Source organism: Pelodiscus sinensis, chromosome 8, assembly GCF_049634645.1.
Source record: "Pelodiscus sinensis isolate JC-2024 chromosome 8, ASM4963464v1, whole genome shotgun sequence".
Lineage (NCBI taxonomy): Eukaryota > Metazoa > Chordata > Testudines > Trionychidae > Pelodiscus > Pelodiscus sinensis.
In genome coordinates, this window is record NC_134718.1 from 40,774,512 (window position 1) to 40,796,180 (window position 21,669).

The 21,669-nt window shown below is 39.3% G+C and overlaps 1 protein-coding gene across 6 annotated transcripts in view; it reads left to right on the forward strand.

The window, feature by feature from the left end:
• The window catches only part of HECTD2 (HECT domain E3 ubiquitin protein ligase 2), an 80,920-nt gene that overhangs the window by 31,007 nt on the left and 28,244 nt on the right, over nucleotides 1-21,669 (forward strand). For all 6 annotated transcript variants that reach the window (XR_001367843.3, XM_075935126.1, XM_006117449.4 and 3 more), the window contains 6 exons: nucleotides 637-726; nucleotides 4,290-4,354; nucleotides 9,052-9,097; nucleotides 14,215-14,324; nucleotides 15,159-15,307; nucleotides 21,424-21,547. Coding sequence is in view for 5 of the 6 variants with exons in the window: in XM_075935126.1 (XP_075791241.1) it covers nucleotides 637-726; nucleotides 4,290-4,354; nucleotides 9,052-9,097; nucleotides 14,215-14,324; nucleotides 15,159-15,307; nucleotides 21,424-21,547 (584 nt within the window). In the remaining variant the exon portion in view is untranslated. The remainder of the gene's footprint in view (nucleotides 1-636; nucleotides 727-4,289; nucleotides 4,355-9,051; nucleotides 9,098-14,214; nucleotides 14,325-15,158; nucleotides 15,308-21,423; nucleotides 21,548-21,669) is intronic.

Sequence of the window (21,669 nt, forward strand, 5' to 3'; positions counted from 1 at the left end):
TATCTTGTTTACCTTACCCATACACTTTGTAGTTACAATATTTTGTTGCTTCATTTACTAGTTCCATTTATTATTTCTTTTTAGTAAACCATTTGTTCATTATTCATATATTAGTAAATCAACATTTTAAGTAAATTTGTAGGATTTAAAATAAACACAGAAATTGGGGTCCTGAGAATTAAAGAAAATACAAATTCATTATAAAAGCTGTCTCTACAATAAGTTTTGAAAGATTAACTTTGCATTATAGTAAATGAAATATGTGTCTTATTTTGTTAAAAATTTGTGATATTTATTCAGAATCTGCTTGTGATGGTGCAAAATGTAATTATACTATCTGATGTGGACAGTAGGATCTGAGTTGAGGCGATCAGGTATTGCATGGTAGTAATTTTGCTGTTCTTGCTAATAGATATGTATTCTTGGATTAGAAATTAAAAAGCTAAAATATTGTATCAGACCTGGTTTACTCTTTGTTGTTGTTAAAAAAAAATTATCAATTTATTTTTTTCCGTATGTATTTTTTTTTCTAAACTTGTTACAAATGTTAGCACACCAAAACTTTTATTTTAAGGGAATTTAAAAATAAAACGTATAATAACTTGAGTAAAAAATGCTAATGATTTGAATTTGCAGAAAGATGTCAGTCTCCCATTCAATACCATTGAAGACTCTGGAATCAATGCTAAATTTGTGAATACTGTCTATGATGCCTTATTAAACACTGTAAGTAAAAAAAGAAAATGTCTTTTAAAATGTTTTGAAAGATGAACAGTTATAAGCTGAGGAATCTGCTGAAATTGCATAAACTGTGCAAACTTACATGAAATAGCCGTAAAATCCTGAAAACGGCACTCTATAGGTAAAACAACTTTGAGTTAATTATATTTTGGTAGAGTCTAGAGACCTCACCCAGGACTAAGATCCCACTATGCTATATGGTGCACAAACTTAGCAAACCATGGTTCCTGGCCCCTTCAGCTTACAGTCTGAATTGAAAAATTATATAAAAGTAAGTGTAGGAAGCAATGGGGAAGATGAAATAAGGGTGAAGTCATACAAAGCAAGTTAAATGTGCAAATTATAGTTCCAAATAATTTGAAAGGTTTTTTTCTTTAATAAAGTGCATAATATAGGCTATTCTTGACCACTTCTTAATTTAGCCATTTTAAAATTATTTTTATGGTTATCTAGCATTGCAGTATTCTGTGACCATTGGTGTTTTGGTGGACAAAAATATTTGTATCTGCTATAGTGAACTTCATATATTGTTCAGTAAAGGCTATTGTGTAACCATTAGTTTGCATCTAGGCTATCTGCTTGCATTGTACTAAACCATGGAGATATGAGAGAAAATGTAGTAATCACATTTTTTTTCTCATAATGTCTGAGATTCATACTTGGTCACAGATTCTGAATTTGGCTTTTGCAGGTGAATTCCTGTGAGTGTGCAAGTCACGACTGATTTCAAACAGGTTCTACATTCTGTATTAGAGTCCACCTGTGCAGGTTTCTAGCGAAGTTAGAAGGGGCCCTGCACAGCATATGGATCTGACCTCATGATCTGATCGCAGGTTGGGGACTTAGTAGAAAGAAAGAGCCTTTTCTTGCATACAGCTTGAATCTCTCTAGTTCTGCACCCTTAGGACCTGACCAGTGCCAAATGAGAGAATTTGTGAAATCATGGGAGGTCAATATTGTCTAGCAGTATTACCAACACTTCCACTGCTTATTGGGCTCTTAGAAGACATCTAGGGGTAAATTAGAGCTAAATAACAGCACAGAGTACCGAGAGCCAGGACTGGTGGCTGTAAACAAACTTTATGGGACCTTGAGAAACTTGGCCACACCAATGATAAGTGTATACCCAGCTAACTAAAATCATGCTGTACCATGGTGGTTGCTGGATCAGAGAGTACTGGACTAGAGAGGTTCAACCAGTACTAACAAGTACCCATGAAAACAAGGGAATAGTAAAAGAAATTACAAGGTAATATACAATATGTAAGAAATACTAGTGATATCAAATTTTGAACTTAGTTTTGCAACAGAAACACATTGTTTCCCATATTGATTCAAAACAATGGTGCAATCTTTATCTCATTACTTTCACTGGAATCTCACTCTTAAACTGTAAATGTGGGTGGTATGCTTTTTAGATGATGTAGCTTTTTAACATAATTTTTCAGATGCTTGCTTCCAGTTGGAATGTTTTGAGCCTATTTAATAAGGATTAATATAAAATAAGGTCTTCTGGTAACTGAAACAGTGTTTTATGTAACCAAACTTAGAACTTAGCCATGATTTGTCTAGGGTGATCTCTGTTTTTGTATCTTTTCTACACATTCAGCCTTGATAATTTGTATTACAGTAATAATCCTCTAATGGTGTCACATCTAAAGATTTGGGGAAAATGTTATAAACTGATAACATTTTGATTTGGAGAGTAGCTGTGGTGAAAGTAAGGTTTGCTCTCTGATTTGATTTTCTATTTGAACTTCTGTTTGTAGACAGGTCTGCAGACTAGAAAGTTTAAGTTTATACATGTAAAAGAAAAACTACTGAATTTTTTATTTATTTATTTATTTTAAAAGAATGATGGAATTTGCCCTTACTTTTACAGATATAATCAGGCTATTTAACAAATGCTTCTGTTGACTAGTCCTAAAACAATCAAGAAATATTCAGTAGTCCTTGGGCAGTTAACTTTTGTAGAGAAAGTTATTTTCATGAAGGCAAAATATTAGTTCAGCTTTCTTATTAGGGATGTTATACAGTAGGTAATAGAATAGTCGAATAACCACATGAATTTTTACCAGTTAATCAACTATTCTATAGTCCCTGGGGGTAGGACTGGCAGCCAGTGTTCTGGGCCCGCTCCAGGGGAGCCCCCTGACACTCTGCACTGCTGTCTCTGTGGCAGAACCTGTCCATGAGGGGAGCCAGTATAAAACCAGGTCCCATGCAGACCGGTTGCCTGCCACCCCGCTGAAACAGAGGCAGCAGTGTGGTGTGGCAGCAGCCCCTGTCCGTGGGGGTCCGAGCTCCCTGCAGCCAGAGGCTGCTGTGGCAGGGGGCAAGGCTGCTGCAAAGCAGCCTCTGTCTGCAGTGGCCTGGGCTACTCGTGGGCAGAGGCTGGTCTCGCAACAGCTTCTGTCCACGGGAGAGGAGGGGGGAGTCCGAGCTGCATGGGGAGTGCGGACCCCAAACGGCCGCTTGTGCTGCTTGCTCCCGCACGGCGGCCCAGCTGAGCGGCGCAGAAGTCAGCTGAGTGCCACGGCGGGAGGCAACAGTGCCGCCCAAAGGGGAACAGCAGCGTTTCAGCATTATAGAGTCACAGGCATTGAGCTACTATATATATATGATTCTATATACAATATATGTCTTATATTAATCCAGTAATAAGGTCATCCTTTCTGTTACCATTATAAGAATATTAGTATTATATTTGTAAGCTAGTAACATGGAATTTTGAATATTGAAAACGGGTGTGTGAAGGTAGCATTTATTACTTATTCAGTAACTCATTAAGAAATTGAATATTATTAGTTTAGCATTAAATCTGATACTTATTTAGTTGTCATGTCCTAAAATGAATTTTAATAACAAATTAAGCCTTGCCAAATATAACTTACGTGTAGACCTGGTTTTCAAAATTCAATATTCATCTGAGAGTTGAAAGTAAAATAATCTTTTATATGCAATTTCTGTTGAAGATTTCTCATAGACTACTTAAAATCAGTTTCTCCCATAAAGTGAGTGGACTTAAAGTGAACTGCTTAGCAGTGTTCCCTCTAAGCTCGGCAGCAGCACAGCTTCACCAGTGATTAATCAACCCCGCCCAGTTAGTCAGCTCCATGCAGGAGCCTTGAGCCTCTGACTGGGCCAGGCTGATTAATCACCTATGATTATGTGCTGCCCTGCAGCTTAAAGGGAACGCTGCTGCTTAGTATTGTTCAGTATAGGTTTGTATGTGCAGGACTCCCCATTTTAAATATAGATGTAATGTGGTAAAGTCAAGTTCTTAGATGTACCAAAAGTAAGTTAACATTTTCTCTTGATTCCTTTGTTCAGCTTTATGCAGAGGAGAGGTGTTGTGGAGTAGGCAAAATAGTTGAGTTTTACTGCAGAATAAAAACATGATTCATGATCTTTTAAATAAAAAGGTTATCCTACAGTCATGCGTCAACAATTGTATTGTATGAACTGTTTTAAAAAAAAAAGAAGAAGCAGCACCAGTATATTCTTTAACCAAATGCTGTTTGTCTTTTTCTTTCCATTCTTCCTAGCCTCAAGATATTCAGAAGTGTGTCCTAAAAGGAATAATTAATGGTCTGTTACAAGAGTGGAAAGGGTAATTATAACCAGCATTAGCACACATTTACAATAGTGAAAAATCAGGATTTATTGTATAGTGTATTATCTTTCTTTATGTGAAAACGATCTAGCACAGTGATGAACAATCTGCAGCCTGTGGGCTGCATGCGGCTCACTGGGGTTCCACCTACAGCCCGTGAATCCCATCTGCCCCCCTCTCCCACACACCTGTCACACATTGGAGCACTGAATGGCTGATTTTCATGCTCTGTCCCCGCTCCTCCTCCTCTGTAGCAATTCAAACTCTGGGAAGATGGGGAAGGAACAGGGGATGAAACGAGAATCCATGGTTTCGTGGCACTCTGCAAGTTCTGAAAGGGATGGGGAGGAGTAGGAAGTACAGGGCTCCAGTGCCCAAATGATTGAGATGCATGTGTGGGAGGGGGACAGACAGGGGGTTCATGGGTCATAGGTGGAATCCCAGTGGGCCGCAGGCTGCTGCGGCCCACTGAGATAAAGGACAGTGGTTCATATGGCCCATCCACTATTCTTTGTTGCCCATCACTGATCTTGCATGTTTTTAGACTAAGAATGAAAAATTATTTGAATTGAAACTTATAAAGCAAATAAGTTTTTCTTTGAAGAGACACATCAGCTGATCATCGAAATCTTGGTCAAATGCCCTCTTAGTCATTGATTAGAAGTAGCTGGAGCTCTCATGGTATGGCTATACTGAAAAAAAAATAGATAGCATATCACCCTTCTTGTCATTCCTATCGTCTATTGGATCAACTTCTGCATTAGCTAACTCTGGTTGTGAAGACTGGGAAACCCAGCATAGCAATCCATATTCATTCCCAGGCTTCCTTATAAGCTTGAACTCAATCTGCTAACTTAAGTTAAAAATCAGGGTGTTTTTTTTCCTTTATAAACAATGTAGACATAGCCTCAGTCATAATCGGCACAGGATCATAAGGACTACTCCAAGTTCTTGCTAGAAATTTCTTATGAGATAAGTAAGTGACTATGGAGCTCCCTCATGCTTTTCTAAAAACCCTTTATTTTCCAGCTGGAAACCCAGATTTTTCTTTTCAGCTTTTTGCTTTCAGAATGTCTTTTCTCTGCTGCCTCTCCACAATGCAAATTGCCCCTCTGTCAGACCAGCATATAGGCTAGTGGCTTACAAAGGTGAACAATGGTGTTCCAGAAACAAAGTTCTCTATTCTTCTTTGCTTCTCTTCATTACTGCCTTTTTTGTTGATAGATCTCTGCTGGATAGAGAGGGATGTGATGGATAGGCTACTTCCCAATTCCTGCTGAAGTGGCTCAGCAAACAGTAGTAGCTCAAAACAGAAGCATCTGTACAGAGCACAAAAAATTCAGCGAGGGAGGCAGGTCTTAGTAGTGTTAGTAACAGCACCAGGAAAGTAGATGAACACCAAAAAGTAGTACAAACCAGACTTATACCCCTGTTACAAAGCACAAAAAGTCATGTGTCATGAAAGCCTCCTTGCGTCTTTAAGGTAGAAAAAAGAGCGGTAATCTTCTTTTCGCATACTATTCTCAGCTCCTCATGCGTCTCTCATTCCATGAGGTTCCCTCCCATAATATGTAGGGGGCTTATTAATTAATATTTGTATTAAAAAGGTTTGGGGGGTCTCTTGTACTAGTGCTGTATAAATAGAAAACAGAAAAAAAATGCTAAGATAGCTGGCTGGCTGACTTTGCTCTGTTGCTCAAGGTTCACCTCACTTAGAAAATAGCCAGAATTTCATAAGGGTCTTCCCAAAAGTCTCTTTCAGTAAATTAGTTCATGGAAAGTAGTGGGATTTTAAATGCAATGAGCACTAAAATAGGTTATTTATCTTACCCTTCTCCCCCCCTCCCCGAATCCTTAGACAATTTCTTTCATGGACATAAGAGCCACAATTAAAGAAATACAAGAAAAATTGAAGAGTTTTGGAAATGCTACTTGCTTCTTCCTCCAACTCAAACACTTCCTATCAATCTTTCCACAAAGAACAACAGTTTATTCTTTAAAATCTTAACTTGCCACTCAAGAAAGACTTTTAACCTCATGGAATACTTTAGCACCATGATTATTTTGACTCTGGAGTCCTCAGCAAAAGGCAAAAAAGAATCAGTTAAAGCCGAGGTGGTCATACATTTTCCTGTTAGTACATGGACTTTCCTTAGAAATGATTGATTGAGGAACAGTTTACTCAGAATGGAAGCAAACATGACAAAGCTATTGCCGAAACTGGAGATCAATAACTTTTAAATAAGCTGCAAAGAAAGGAATACCCATATTGCTCAAGGCATGATGTAGGAAACAATCTTTTTCATTAAGGAAGACTTCTTACTTAAGCACTATATTAGATAGGAAGGTGAAAGCACCGTCCAAAGAAATTTGGGCGTGAGTATTATTTTTTTCAGCCTCCTGTTTTTGCCACTTACTTTGCTGGAGCATCTCTATAATGGTTTAGGAGGGGTGTCTCAAAAGTGCTCAACATTGACCTTCTTTGCTCCCATTAAATCCACTGGAAGCTTTATCATTGACCTGATTGGAAGCCGATGATTGAAGCTTTTGAAAATTCCATCCTTGAAGATATATGACCTTCAAACACAAAATAATGCAGACCATTTTGAAGACTGCTAGTCTCTTCATTCGTGGTAGATGACACCATTCACCTAGTTTGATTCTCCACAAGATCAATGACCCTAAGCATCATTGTTGGGAAATAAACTGAGTTGAATATATGGAAATGTATTAATTGAGGCAACTGATCACACTTTAACACCTTTTTACAGAAGAAGTCCATTTGATAAAACTCTCAACAAATGATTAAAATCTCTTGAAGACAGTTGGGGCTCAAGAAACATAAACTATTCAGTAATTGCAGGCCAGGCTGTCTCCAGTATACCTAAAAGATGCTACAAGAAATAATTCATTTTTTTTAAACTATGAAAGACAATGCTTACAAAGTAGAAAAGTACACTAGGATTTCTGCAGTGTTTCCTGTATCAGAAACAAGTGTGCAGTTTGATTTTGTTCATTGTACCACAGATGTTTGATTCCTGCTTTCTCTTCTCATGAGAGGGATTTATTATAAGAGACTTCTACTTGTAAATTCTTGCATGGACTTGGGGATTTATCTCATGGCTAAGTCTTTCTCAGAGACTGCTTCTAGACTGGCATGATTTTGCGCTAAAGCAGCTACTTTTGCACAAAATCTTGCTGCCTATCTACACTGGCTGCGAATATTTGCGCAAGAACACTGACTTTGTAATGTACAAAATCAGTGGTTCTGTCACATACTCTGATGCTCCCGCTCAGGGATAAGCCCTCTTGCGCAAGTATTCTTGTAGACAGCAGTGTTAATTTCTTGCGCAAGAAAGCCCGATGGCTAACATGGCCATTGAAGCTTTCTTGCGCAAGAGAGCGTCTATGCTGGCACAGATGCTTTTGCACAATAGTAAATCTTTTGCGCAAAGGCACATTCCAGTATAGACGCTCTCATGCGCAAATACTTTTAACGGAAAAACTTTTCCGTTAAAAGTATTTTCACAAAATCATGCCAGTCTAGACTCAGCCAGAGTGTTTCAGTATCAATAGTCAAATTAGTTGAGATTCATTACTGCATATTCTTTAGGGAGCAAAATAGTCCTTAACTTTTCAGACTTAGAAGTATCTCACATCTTAGCATCCTGTTATTTTATTCTAATGAAAAATGAAGAAGAAAACTAAAAGAGAACTGATTTCCAGCTTTTTGGATTGTTCTCAAGATTTATCTTAAAAAAAAAAAAAAGGCAGTATTGATCTTCAAGTTTTTTGTCTTTATCAGTCTTCATCATAGAAGGCAGAAAATCCAAAAAGTCTCCTCTTGAATCAAATTCTCTGTTAATAAAACATTGAAGGCCAAAGGTCTTTCCTCCTTGGAGGGACTACAGACAGTCCTCTGAATCAACTTCATTTTCATGTGCAGAGAAATCTTGAGTATCAATCAAGGAAATGCATAAAGCAACCATTTTGTTCCAAAGTGAAGTTCTGGGTATCTGGCCAAACAGTGTTTCCTAAGAGGGTATTCAGCTAAGTGGTGCTTCTGCAATTTTTTCTGTGCTTGCCAAGGTTTCCAGCCGAACCTGGTTCTTTTCTGCTTGCCTGTTTTTCACTACCGGCTATGCTTTCTATGCAAAGGATCAATGGACAAGCCTCTCTAATAAGAGAAATGTTCTTTCTTATAATTTTATCTGGGCATGTCTCCTGATCGGTCGTTGTATTGTTGTAGGAATATGTAGGGAAAATAAACTTGATTTATCTTCAAAGAGCTGTTCAGAATCACATTGAGGTCCAATTAGAAGACATTTTATCGGTGTGTGTGTATATATATATAATTATTTTGAGTAACATGCTTCTTTCTTATAATTACTTGGAAGAATTCTTTCTGGCATGAAGGAAGTGGATGGTGGGTTTCTTGTCCTATGACCTAAAATGATAGATTACTGCTGCTTCTCCTGACCAGTCAGTGAAAGGGACCCAGAGTATGTGTAGATTGTAGAATAGTGATAGAAATGTAGCCGTGTTAGTCTGGTGTAGTCTAGATTGTAGAAGAGCAACAGATATGGTATTGTTAGGAAAGCAAAACTAAGATGTTAGATACATGTTTTCATTGACTATTATTAATGTTTGTTTATATTTATTTTTTATTTTGGTATAAATTTGTTTGTTCTTAGGCCACGAACAAAAGATGATCTTAGAGCATACTGTATACTTCTACAGGTAAGAAATATAGACTTTTTTTTAGTAAAACACACAATCTGTTAAATCCAATCAAAAGCTAAACTGTTCCGTAAATTTAAAAATACAAGTTAAGAGACTTTACATTAAATTGATTTATATTTTGTTCCCTTCTGTATGGAAACAATGACTGGAATATTTACACTACTTTACAGATAAGTCAACTGCTGTGGAGTTTTTTCTTTTAAAAATGTATATTCATAGGAAAAATAGAGGCTTTCATTCTATTTAACATGTGAAAAACAACACAGACATACTGCTTGGAACTAAGGATGTAAAAAAGCACTAAAATAGTTAACTGGTTAAAGATGTGCTGGTGTGCTGACAAAGCCACTGACACTCGCCTCATTGCTCTATGAGGTTTCTCACTGCCCTGGCCTGCTGGGCCAGATCTCCTGGTCTCCCACAGCCAAGACACAGGGCTGAGATTACCACCCTCCCAAAGAGCAATATAGACACTGAAATTTCAAGTCTGAGGAGAATGCAGGCTTGGGCACAGCTTCCTAGAAACCCACTCCCCATATGGAATCAGAACTCCAAATAAACCATTCAGATAAGCCCTCTTTAAAAATCAAAGGAGGATGTGCACACTAAATGCGTCCCTTGTAACAGTTATTTACACTGCGCTTCATAGGAAATAAAAGTGAAGCTATTAAGTATAAATAGTAGGATTTAAGTGGTAGTATTTATAGTATAAATAGTAGTATTTATTAAGTATAAATAGTAGGATTTAAGTGGTTGCAAGTGAAAACAGGTAGAAAAAAGTGAATTACAAATTTAAGATAACAGAAAATGCATAGCTAGTTTTAACATTCTAAAAGCTCATAGCAAACTTACCCTAAAATTATTCTTATTTCAGCTAAGCCTCCAACCTAGGGAAGATCTTTTTGCCCTGGGGTCTCTGGTTCATGCTTTTGGGGGTGACATGTCAGCCAAAGACCAAGAATGTGAAAACTTTGCTGCTTCAAGAAACGTCCCTCTGGGTGCTTGGTGTGTTCCAGCGCCACAGACTAGAATCTTCACAGCAGTGCCTGGGGGGGCCATGCATGCATGATGAGTAGGGTGTGCCAAAGCCATGCATGCAGGCCCACCCTCCCCTCAGTTCCTTCTTATCATGCCTGGCTTAAGATGGAGCTTGGCTATGCTTTTCACTCCTTCATCAAATCCTATATATAAGTAGTTAAATTTTGGTTATTTCTTCTTTGTTTATCTCACGCCTTATCCAAGTTTGTGTGTCCAAAAAAACCAATAACAAAAACCAACCCCGCCCCCATTTTTCTCCGAGTTGTTCTCCCCTCATTACTGTTCACCCCACCAGTAATGCTGGGGTCACCTGGCTTCAAATGCTGTTCAGCCTGTCATGATTTCATGCCTGTCTCCGACAGACATTCTAAAGGCGTGAAATGCCTTGGTGAGTCCCATGTCTAAAAGGACTGCCAGCACTACACCAAGCTTCAAGTGCAAATGTGCAGAGACAGGGACCTTCGCCTAAAAATGCTCATGTTGGAAAAGGTACAACCTCTGATTCAGGCACGGAACGTCCTAACAAACTGAGACCTGAAAAGGGGAAAAAATCCCCAAAGAAACATGCCTCTTCATTACCTCACAAGGTCCAGTTGCCCAAAGGGTGCACAACCGAAAGATCAGCACCGAGAGCTGAAAGGCCACCTCGTCTCAGTACTTATGATGCCCGAGTGTTTCTGACACCAATCAGGCTGTCTCTAAACACAGCACACACAGAGCCCACAGAAGGCCACAGGCCTGTGCCTGCCTCACGCACTTTGGGACCCACTGCGACACCAACTTACCAGAACAAGGACTTTTCAGCACCGAGGCCTATTAATGCAGCACTACAACAGCTAGCTGCACCGACTATCGGTACCGTAAAATCATCCAACGGTGCCGCGACAGCCGTGGAACTACACCTCACATTGGTGCTAACCATCACTACATCAGCTCCAGTACCTGTCACAGCACCATCCACTCCACCACCCAGGTATTTCCACCAGAGATACCTCATGGTGTCATGTATATTTACTTCTCTGTTCTTTAGTACTAGCACGTCACAAGCTTTAGTGGCACCAAAACCTGCATCATCACCTACACTTTTATCTAGCAATGATGATAAGGAGGAAGTAACATTTTCACCCCAGTTGTCACTCAGTACCGAGATATCTGTGCCTTTGACCCATCATCCCATCTTCAGCCATCCCATCGGCACAAGGATGCCCCTTTGACACCCATACCCATGGGTGCCAGCACCCATGCACTGTGCTTCCCAGTGGCAATGTTGGAGTCCATGGGTGTACAATTATAGAAAGAGGCACTCAAAAAAGAAGGCAGCCCAGCCTGCCCCTTCTTCTCCACCACAATCTCCATCACTGCAGAGGATGCATCAGTAGACCACAGATCTGGCCTAGATACATTCCGAGACACAAACTCATCCTCTTTGCCTGACAAGGCAGTCATGCCACCACCTCCTACCACAGCTGATAACTTCACATCCTTTCAGGATCTTTTTAAGAGGGTCGCAGCTGACCTTATCATAGCCGTGGAGGAGGTACAAGAGACATACCATGAGCTCACCACCATTCTCCAGGTCACCCCATCAGCCAAGATCGCTCTGCCTATAAATCCAGCCTTCATGGAGACTGCCAAGACTGTATGGCAGATCCCTGCCACTATCCCCCTCCCGCAGCTGTAAGAGGGCAGATAGGAAATACTACGTTCCCCCAGAGGGGTCTGAATTCCTCTACACCCACCCACCCACCCCCAAACTCTCTAATGGTAGAGGCGGCCCTTCAGAGGAACAAGCAGCGTCAGCTCCTCACCAGTCTGGCCGATAAGGGTAGAAAGAGGCTGATTTGTTGAGAACGTACCCAGAGCCAAGAAACAGCAATTCAAGGCAGTCATTGTGGAGGGACCTGCAATATCATGAACAACTTTACAAGCTGCTCTCGACACTGTGGATACCACCACCAGATTGACAGCAACTTCAGTCGTTATGAGATGGGCTTTCTGGTTCAACTCTTTGGCATTTCCCCATAAGATACAGTCAACCATGGAGAATCTAGCATTCAAGGGCAAGAAGTTGTTTTCAGCCAAAACCATTGAGGGTCCTTCAAGATATCCAGCAACCACAACTACAACAACAACATGGTTGTGGCAGGCAACAGTACAGACTCATTCAAAGCAGTGCTACCTACTTGCCATAGCAACAAAATAAGCAAATTTGGGGCATCAGTCAACCAAACACTGCTTACACATAAAGGACAACAAAGGCTGTTTTCAGGTGATCACCAAGACATTGAGGGAAACACCCTTGATGGCTCTCATTTGCACATTTAAAACCATAAGCCATTCTACTCTCCATGGCTGTGTCTGGACTGGCAAGTTTTTCAGCAAAAGCAACTTGCCAGCTGTCTACACTGGCTGCTTGAATTTCCTCAAGAACACTGACTTCCTACTGTCTGAAATCAGTGCTTCTTGCGGAAATACTATGCTGCTCCTGTTTGGGCAAAAGGGCCAGTGTAGACAGCTCAGATTTGTTTTGGGCAAAAAAGCCCCGATGGCGAAAATGGCGATTGGGGCTTTTTTGTGGAAAAGCGCGTCTAGATTGGCACTCACACTTTTCCGCAAAAGCACTTTTTGCGGAAAAGCGTCCGTGCTAATCTAGATGCTCTGTTCCGCAAATGCTTTTTCAATTAAAAGCATTTGCGGAAAATCATGCCAGTCTAGACGTAGCCCAAATGTCTAACTTTACATACAAGAGTGATACATGCACCCAAGTAAGATTTACAGATCCAGAAGATTGTGACATTAAGATTGACAGGTTAGATGACTTTTATTTTGTCCAAAGCATCTTCTAGTTATGAATATTTATGTTCATAAGTCAATTTCATGAAGCATGGGTAGGGTCAGTCACAGTTTTGTTTAACTGGTTCACTGCTGTGGGCGGCATCCATCTAAGCCCCCAGCAGCTGCAGGAAGAAGCTGCTCTGGCTGACCTGCCACAGCCATGAGTACGGTCCAATCAGCCGGGTCCACCAAAAGTGCAGACTTCTGCTGGTGGTGGCCAGCTGGTGGGGCCAGTTAATTGGTTACCTTGTAAGCAGACAGATAAGGCTACTGCTTTACTGGGTAACCAGTTAACTTCTTACATTTTTATTTGGAACCTGCTTCTTGCAAAATGAGAAAGCAAAGTGGGTTATTTTACTTCCTTCTCATCTCTCCTGCATTGATCTGCCCTCATGCCCACTCTCCCAACAGACTACATTCTTCATATTTTGAGCAATGTTTTGTTCCAACAGTTAAAATAAGGCTCTAATGTGATGTATGTATTAATAATATTTATATGTTTCCTGCAACAAGACAAAGGTAAGAATGCCTGAGTCTTATTTATATTCGCATTTGACTGTTACTGCTATGAGTGGAATTGTGATGAATTATAAATCTGTATTTTACTAATATAGATGAGTCATGTTGATGTATTTCATACACAAGAGAGCAGTTCACCAGCACTTGGGGATCAAGACATTGGGAATCTATTTCACGTAGGAGAACAGGTTTTCAGCTACACCAGGGAGGAGCAGTAACTATGAATTATGTGAAATGTAACCTGCTGTGATAGTGGGAGTGTGATAAGTCCAGTGCAGTGGCACTGATAGAAATTAAGACTAGTGCTCTAATCCTAGAAGATGTCAACCATTAGTATTTATTTGGAGAAATATAGTTATATAGAATATTGAGCTATAGTGTCAGTGCTAACTACAGGCATAAGGATATTGAAACTTGCGTAAGTATTGCTTAACTTATATATTTTAATTGATGTTTATTGCAGCAAAGTTTTTGTTAAACAGAAATCAGAGATTTGTTTATTTAAAACACAAGAACATTATTATTTTTTCTGTTGCTATATTGAATTAATACAATATATTTTAAATTAACAGAAGTTGTAAATAAAAAACATTGTTTTATAAATTTTGACTCTCAATTTTCAGAATACAGTATTTTCATCCATGATGTGTTGGTTGGAAAAGTGTAATGGCTTTATTCTTTATACTAATTTTGGTACTAACAGCTTATTTTTTCTTTTGCAGAATCCTCAGTTTAGTAACACATCTACCTATGTCATCTATGCTCACTTGCTAAGACAGATAGCAACCTTGGCAGAAGTGGACCATCATTTCCTAGCTCACTGGTTTAAAAAGTAAAAACAACAGCAGCAACAACAAAAACTTTCCATCATATAGAATCACAATTTTTAATATGCTTTCATTATTAATGAAAGTTTTTTTTATTCTGACAAGCTTTAATTATATTAACTGAAAAGTTTTATTTTCTAAAACATGTATGGCAGGAAGCAATAGGCTGTGAGGAATATAGAGAGTCCTCCTTCTAAAGTTATGGAAGTTACAAGGCTATGTTAATTTTAGCATGGCCCTGTTGTAACTGTTCTGGTAGGAGCCTCTAGGGGCTGTAGCTTCATTTACGATACAGGGCTTCAGTCTGAATGAGCCTGGTCTTGCAAATTTTCTGTTAGATTTGGAGGAAGCTTTTCAATGACAAGGGAAATATTCCCTTCTCAACTTGAAATGTGTCCTAGTTTACTAAAACTATAATAGCTAAATTTTGGTTTTGCTCATTGTTTAAAAAGAGTGATTGTTCTCTTGTTTAAGCAGATAACATGAGGATTTACATTTTTAATTGTTACAGCCAATGTAGAAAAGCCAAAAACCTGTCCGGATTAAAGTATAAACTTCACAGAGAGCAGATAATTCTGTCTTTCCATTTTTCACTTTATTAAAGAACCAATTAACTATTTAGTAAAGAAGTAATTTCTCATACAGTAGTATTAAAAAGATGTAAGAGATGAAAGCATACCTAGAACATACCTGATGCATTCAATTGAATTGCTAAATCCTTTTAAGAAATATATTGTCAAAACAATTTTTAGAAGTATTCAGATGTCATTAACTTTATATTTGCAATTTTGTCTATTCTAGTATAATTTAGGGGGGTAACTTCAGTGTATTTCTTCTAGGATTTCACAGAAGAGATTTAAGCAATTGGTAGACAGGTTGCTGCAATTCATTTCTTTACGTCTGTTTCCTGCAAAGCCTGAAGAATTCCCACCCATGATAAAATGTACCTGGTGGATTCCATCAGCAACCAAAGTCTTGGCTTTATTCAGTGAGTTTTTCCTAACTAAAATTGATTATTCCTAGTTCATACCTCTGTGAGAATATATGAGCTTTTTCTTTTAAGCATAGAGAGAGAAAATGGTAACTAACAAAGTAGATTCTGCAGTCGCTGTTATCAACAGACCAGGGTATTCCCACAGCATTTCTGTTTTTCACCCCTGATACTGAGGAGAATACAGCTCTGTCTGCATCTAGCAAATGCCTTTTTCCTTATCCCAGAAGAATCTGTATCCTAAAGCAAGATTTTCCTTGCAGACATGATCTAATGTATATAAAAATCCCTTCTTTTCCTAAGCCTGTATGTTTATTTAGAGAGGAAGCACCATCTTATCTTGCACTTCAGTGGTTGAGATTTTCTCCCACAACAGTGTGACCACTTAGGATTGAGTCAAAGCTCAAAGGTGCAAGTGGGAATAGCTTACTCTGTATTTTAGAAATGCACATCCGTCTGTCCATCTGGGAGGTCCATTTATTCAAGAACTCCTCTTAAATGTTAAGAGCTAGGACCACCAAATTTAGTATTCAGCTTTCTCTTATCATAACTTAAAAGCAAGGTGAGGGTTTGGTTGTACCAGGATAATGGGATTTGCACAGACTTTGTTGGTTTCTCATAAAATGGAAAGGGAGGGATCTGGCAGGAGAGAGTTATACTACAGAATGACTGGGGGAGAGGAGGGAGCAGCAAGGGATGGGGACCGGGACAACTATAGAATCATAAAACTGGAAGGGAAGGACCTTGAAAGGGCATCGAGGCAAGTCCTCTGCCCTTACGGCAGGACTAAGCACCATCTAGACCATCTCTGATTTATGTCTTATCTAACCTTCTCTTAAATATCTCCAGAGATGGAGATTCCACAACCTCCCTAGGCAATTAACCCTGACAGTTAGGAAGTTTTTCCTAATGTCCAATCTAAATTTCCTTTGCTGCAGTTTAAATCCGTTGCTTCTTGTCCTATCATTAGATGCCTACGAGAACAATTTTTCTCCCTCCTCCTTGAGACACCATTTTAGATACTTGAAAACCGCTATCATGTCCCCTCTCAGTCTTCTCCTTTCCAAACTGAACAAGACCAATTATTTCAGTCTTCCCTCATGTTCTCTAGACCTAGAGAGCAATCATTCCTGTTGCTCTTCTCTGGACCTTCTCTAGTTTCTCCACATATTTTTTGAAATGTGGTACCCAGATGGGGACACAATACTCCAATTGAGGCCTAGTCAGCATTGGAGGCCTAGTCTACCAGAGTAGAGCAGAATGACTTCTCGTATCTTGCTTACAACACTCCTGTTAATGCATCCCAGAATCATGTTTGCTTTTTTTGCAATAGCATCTCACTGTTGACTCATATTTACCTTGTGGTCCCTAGATCCCTTTTTGCAGTATGTTAGAGTCCAGATTAACCGACACTCGGTAATCCGACACTCCACTTAATTTGACCCTGCAGCTCCGGGGGACTTTGTCCCCCGGAGCTGCAGGGTCGGATACAGCGCGGGCTGGAAGAATGGCCCCGCTTGCTGCCCTGTTGCTCTGTAGGAGCAGCTGCTGCCGCTCCTGCCAGGGACAAAGCGGCCTCAGCAGGAGCAACAGCAGCTTCTCCTAGAGAGCAACGGAACAGCTGATGCTGCTCCTGTGGGAGACGTCTCCAGCAGGAGCGGCATCAGCTGTTCCCTTGCTCTCTAGGAGAAGCTGCTGCTGCTCCTGCCTGGAACTGTCGTGGCAGCAGCTTCTCCTAGAGAGCAACGGAACAGCTAATGCCACTCCTGCCAGGGACGTACCCTGCAGGAGCGGCATCAGCTGTTCCGTTGCTCTCTAGAGTAGAGTCCGTATCATCCGACATATTTGGTAATCCGACCATGGGTAATCGGTCCCATTTACGTCGGCTGATAGGGACTCTACTGTACTTCTTCCTAGACAGTCACTCTGGAACGCCTTGCTAGAGGATACAGTGAAGGCTATGACTTTAACAGGGTTCAAAAAAGAGCTAGATAAATTCATGGAGGTTAGGTCTATCCATGGCTATTAGCCAGGATGGGTAGGAATGGTGACCTTAGCCTCTGTTTCTCTGGAGGTGGGTGACAGGGGAGGGATCACGTGAGGATTACCTATTGTGTTCCCTCCCTCTGGGGCATCTGGTTTTGCCACTGTCAGCAGACAGGATACTGGGCTAGATGGGCTATAGGTCTGACCCAGTATGGCCGTTCTTTATGTTCCCATTCTGTATGTATAAAACTGATTGGTCCTTCCTAAGTGGAGTACTTTGCATTTGTCCTTATTAAACTTCATCATATTTACCCCAGACCATTTCTCCAGTTTGTCCAGATCATTTTGAATTATGAGCCCGTACTCCAAAGCAGTTACAACCCCTCCCAGCTTGGTAGCATCTGCAAACTTAATAAGCGTACTCTCTATGCCAATATCTTAAATTGGTGGATGAAGATATTGAACAGAACCAGTCCCAAAACAGACCCCTGCGGATCCCCACTTGTTATGCCCTTCCGGCATGATTGTGAACCATTAATAAGTACTCTCTGGGAATGGTTATCCAGCCAGTTATGAACCCAACTTATGTAGACCCATCTAAGTTGTATTTGCCTAGTTTTTTTGATAAGATGATCACGAGAGATTGTATCATATGCCTTACTAATGTCTAGATATACCACGTCCACCGCTTCTCCCTCATCCACAAGACTAGTTATTCTATCAAAGAAAGCTATTGTATTGGTTTGACATGATTAGTTCTTTACAAATCCATGCTAGTTGTTACCTGTCACCTTTATTTTCTTCCAGATGTTTGCAGATGAATTCCTTTATTACTTGCTCCATTATCTTTCCGGGCACGGAAGTTAAACTGACCGGTCTGTAGTTTCCTGGGTTGTTCTTATTTCCCTTTTTATAGATGGGCACTATATTTGCCCTTTTCTAGTCTTCTGGAATCTCTCCTGTCTCCCATGATTTTTCAAATATGATAACTCAGAGGCTTAGATACCTCCTCTATCACGTCCTTGAATATATTAGGATGCAGGCCCTGGTGACATGCAGATATCTAACTTTTCTAAGTAATTTTTACCTTGTTCTTTTTTTATTTTATCTTCTAAACCTACTCCTTTTCCACTAGCGTTCACTATGTTAGGTATTCCTTCATCATCAGATTTCTAGGTGAAGACTGAAACAAAGAAGTCATTAATCAACTCTGCCATTTCCAAGTTTCCTGTTACTGTTTCTCCCTCTTCACTGAATAATGGGCCTACCCTGTCCTTGGTCTTCCTCTTGCTTCTAATAAATTTATAGAATATCTTGTTATCCTTTATATTTCTACCTAGTTTGAGCTCATTTTGTGCCTTTGCCTTTCTAATCTTGCCCTTGCATACCTGTATTGTGTGCTTATATTCATCCTTTGTATGTGTCCCATTTTCCACTTTTTATATGACTCCTTTTTTATTTTTAGATCATGCAAGATCTTCTGGTTAAGTCAAGGTAGTCTTTTGCCATATTTTCTATCTTTCCTACGCAGTGGAATAGTTTGCTTTTGGGCCCTTAATAATGTCCTTTTGAAAAACTGCCAACTCTCTTCAGTTATTTTTTCTGTTAGTCTTGCTTCCTATGGGACCTACCAGTTCTCTGAGTTTACTTAAATCTGCCTTCCTGAAATCTGTTTTACTGTTCTCCCTTCTTCCATTCCTTAGAATCATGAATTCTATGATTTCATGATCACTTTCATCCAAGATGCCTTCCACTTTCAAATTTTCAACCAGTTCCTCCCTCTTTGTTAAAATCAAATCAAGAACAGCTTCCCTCCAGTAGCTTTCTCAAACTTCTGAAATAAAAAATGTCTCCAGTGCAGTCCAAGAATTTATTAGATAATCTGTGCCCGCTGTGTTAGTTTCCTAACATATGTTTGGATAGTCAAAGTCCCCCATCACCACCAAATTCTGCACTTTGGATGATTTTGTTGTTTAAGAAAGCCTCATCTACCTCTCCTACCTGGGTAGGTGGTCTGTAGTAGACCTCCTCGCATGACATCATCCTTGTTTTTTATCCCTTTTAATCTAATCCATAGACTCTCAACAAGTCTGTCTCCTACAACCATCTCCACCTCAGTCCAAGTATATACATTTTCAATATATAAGACAACACAGCTCCTCCCTGTTTTCCCCCACCTATCCTTCCTGAGCAAGCTGTAACCTTCTATACCAATATTTCAATCGTGTGTATTATCCCACCAGCTCTCTAGATCCCTTTCTGCAGTACTACTTCCTACACAGCTGCATCCCCTATTACCTTATTGAACCGGTAGAGGGGAGGAATGGAAAAAGGGACAGTTATCTATTATATATTCCAGAAAGTTTGTGTGTCTGTCTATCCCTTAGCCAAGGGTCATGTATCCATCCCCTGGCTGTTCCCACTAGAGCTGCAGTGGCAATAGACAGTTGCTTCTCATCTGGCCCTAAGGTGCTGTGGTGAGAGAAGGCTGGGATTATCCTGTCTCCCCAGGGCAGCTTGGATAGTGAATCCCTCATTCTTAGCCTCTTCCCCTCCTGCCTCCCGAATGGTGATTTAAATGAAGAAAAACAAAAATTATTTCAGTTAAGTATGTGACAAATCGTCTAGTGTTGATTATAAAATGTTTATACGGTAGGTTGCTGTGACAACTAAGACCATAATAGTGCAAGAAGGATACATATAAAAAGATATTGGAAATCTGAACATGAATCAAATGCAAATGATTATCATTAATTCTGTTTCCCCATTAAAAGAAAATAGATCAAATAAATATGAGATGCTTTCAGTCATAGATATGACTGAGACTGATATGGGCTATTTCCCACAAGTCGCTAATGTATAAATCCACAAATCCCATTGACACAAGCCTGTTAGCAAACATGCAGGTGAATTGGCAGATTTTAAAAATGTCCAACCATGCATCATTGTTTATTTTGCATATAGCAAAAGTCAGAAATTCTGGTAAGGTGCAGTACTTTATACAAGTGTTTTATTGTTGACTGAACAGATATTCACAAACCTTAGTATTAAATTTGAGATTGGAAATCCAGTGTATTGCTTAAATGACTGTGATAAATGCATTGCAACTCCTAAATTTAGGCTTGTTGAAATGAGTCTTTCTCAGTCATTTATGGGGAGTGATTTCAAGTCTACAGTGTGGGCCTTCTTTTTACATCAAGACAACAATAACAAGTTTGCTAAATCTCATTTGAATGTAGTACCTAATTATTTCACTGTGAAGCTCAGACAATGTGAGAGAGAATTGCAACCCTGAAAGGAAATAGGAAGGTGCCTCAGTAGATGTGTTTGAAATATCTAGGTAAGAGTTCAGGACACTGAAAAATAGGGTAAGTAATCAATTGATTCCTTAGTCAGAGGTGTCCATTGTTCTGGTGACTATACATTGCTCTTTTTATTTATAGCTTATATGAGTAGACTACTCTTTGGTGGAATCCTGGCCCCACTGAAGTCTATAGGAGTTTTGTTACTCTTTAACGGGGCAAGATATCACCCTTATAGTGAGGTAAAGTCAAATTAAGATTTTTTTTTTCCAGGAAAGCAGTCATCAGTTGATGAGAAAAATATTTTTTAGATTCCCATTAGAATTTCAGGGGTTTTTTGTTTTTTTTTTAATTCTTGGAATTTTGTTCTGTTACAAGTCACTGATCATAAGCATTAGTTGGTACTTTAATTTCATTGACACAATTTGTTGCTTCTTAATAAAATACCAGAAAAGATATATAACAGTTGCATGTCAAATTGCATATGTCAAACATATGTTTGAGATGACAGAAAAAAGCAGTTTGACTCCCTGAACATAACAAACTGCAAAATAAAAATTATCTTGATGTTGCAACTTATTTTTCTAGTTTCTCTTTATTAAAATTGTTTGTAAAGTATTCATTTATTATTGGTGCCCAAGAATAACAATATTTATACTAGAAAAGTAAAAGCATTGCTATAGCTAGCATTCAGAAGAAATGACTGTTCAAACAATTCACTTTTATAAGGACTCTGATAATCACACAACTTGAAAATTGGTATTTCTCATTGGGATAGATGTTTGAGAGAGTTCCTGATAGGGATTCTATATGTTTTTCTTGTAGATGCTGCAAATACCCTTGCTAATCCTGCTGTTATTCCATATACGGATTTTTATAATTCTACATTAGATCATATTGATCTCATGGAAGAGTATCATAACTGGCAATGTTATGGAAACTCTCACAGGTAAAAGAGAAACTGTCAAAAAAGTTGGGTTTTGTTTAACAGTGAATAAAAATAGGTTGTATTTTTGTTGTTCATTATAAGCCTGTCTTTTTCTTGTGCTCTGGTTACCCACGCGGATGCCA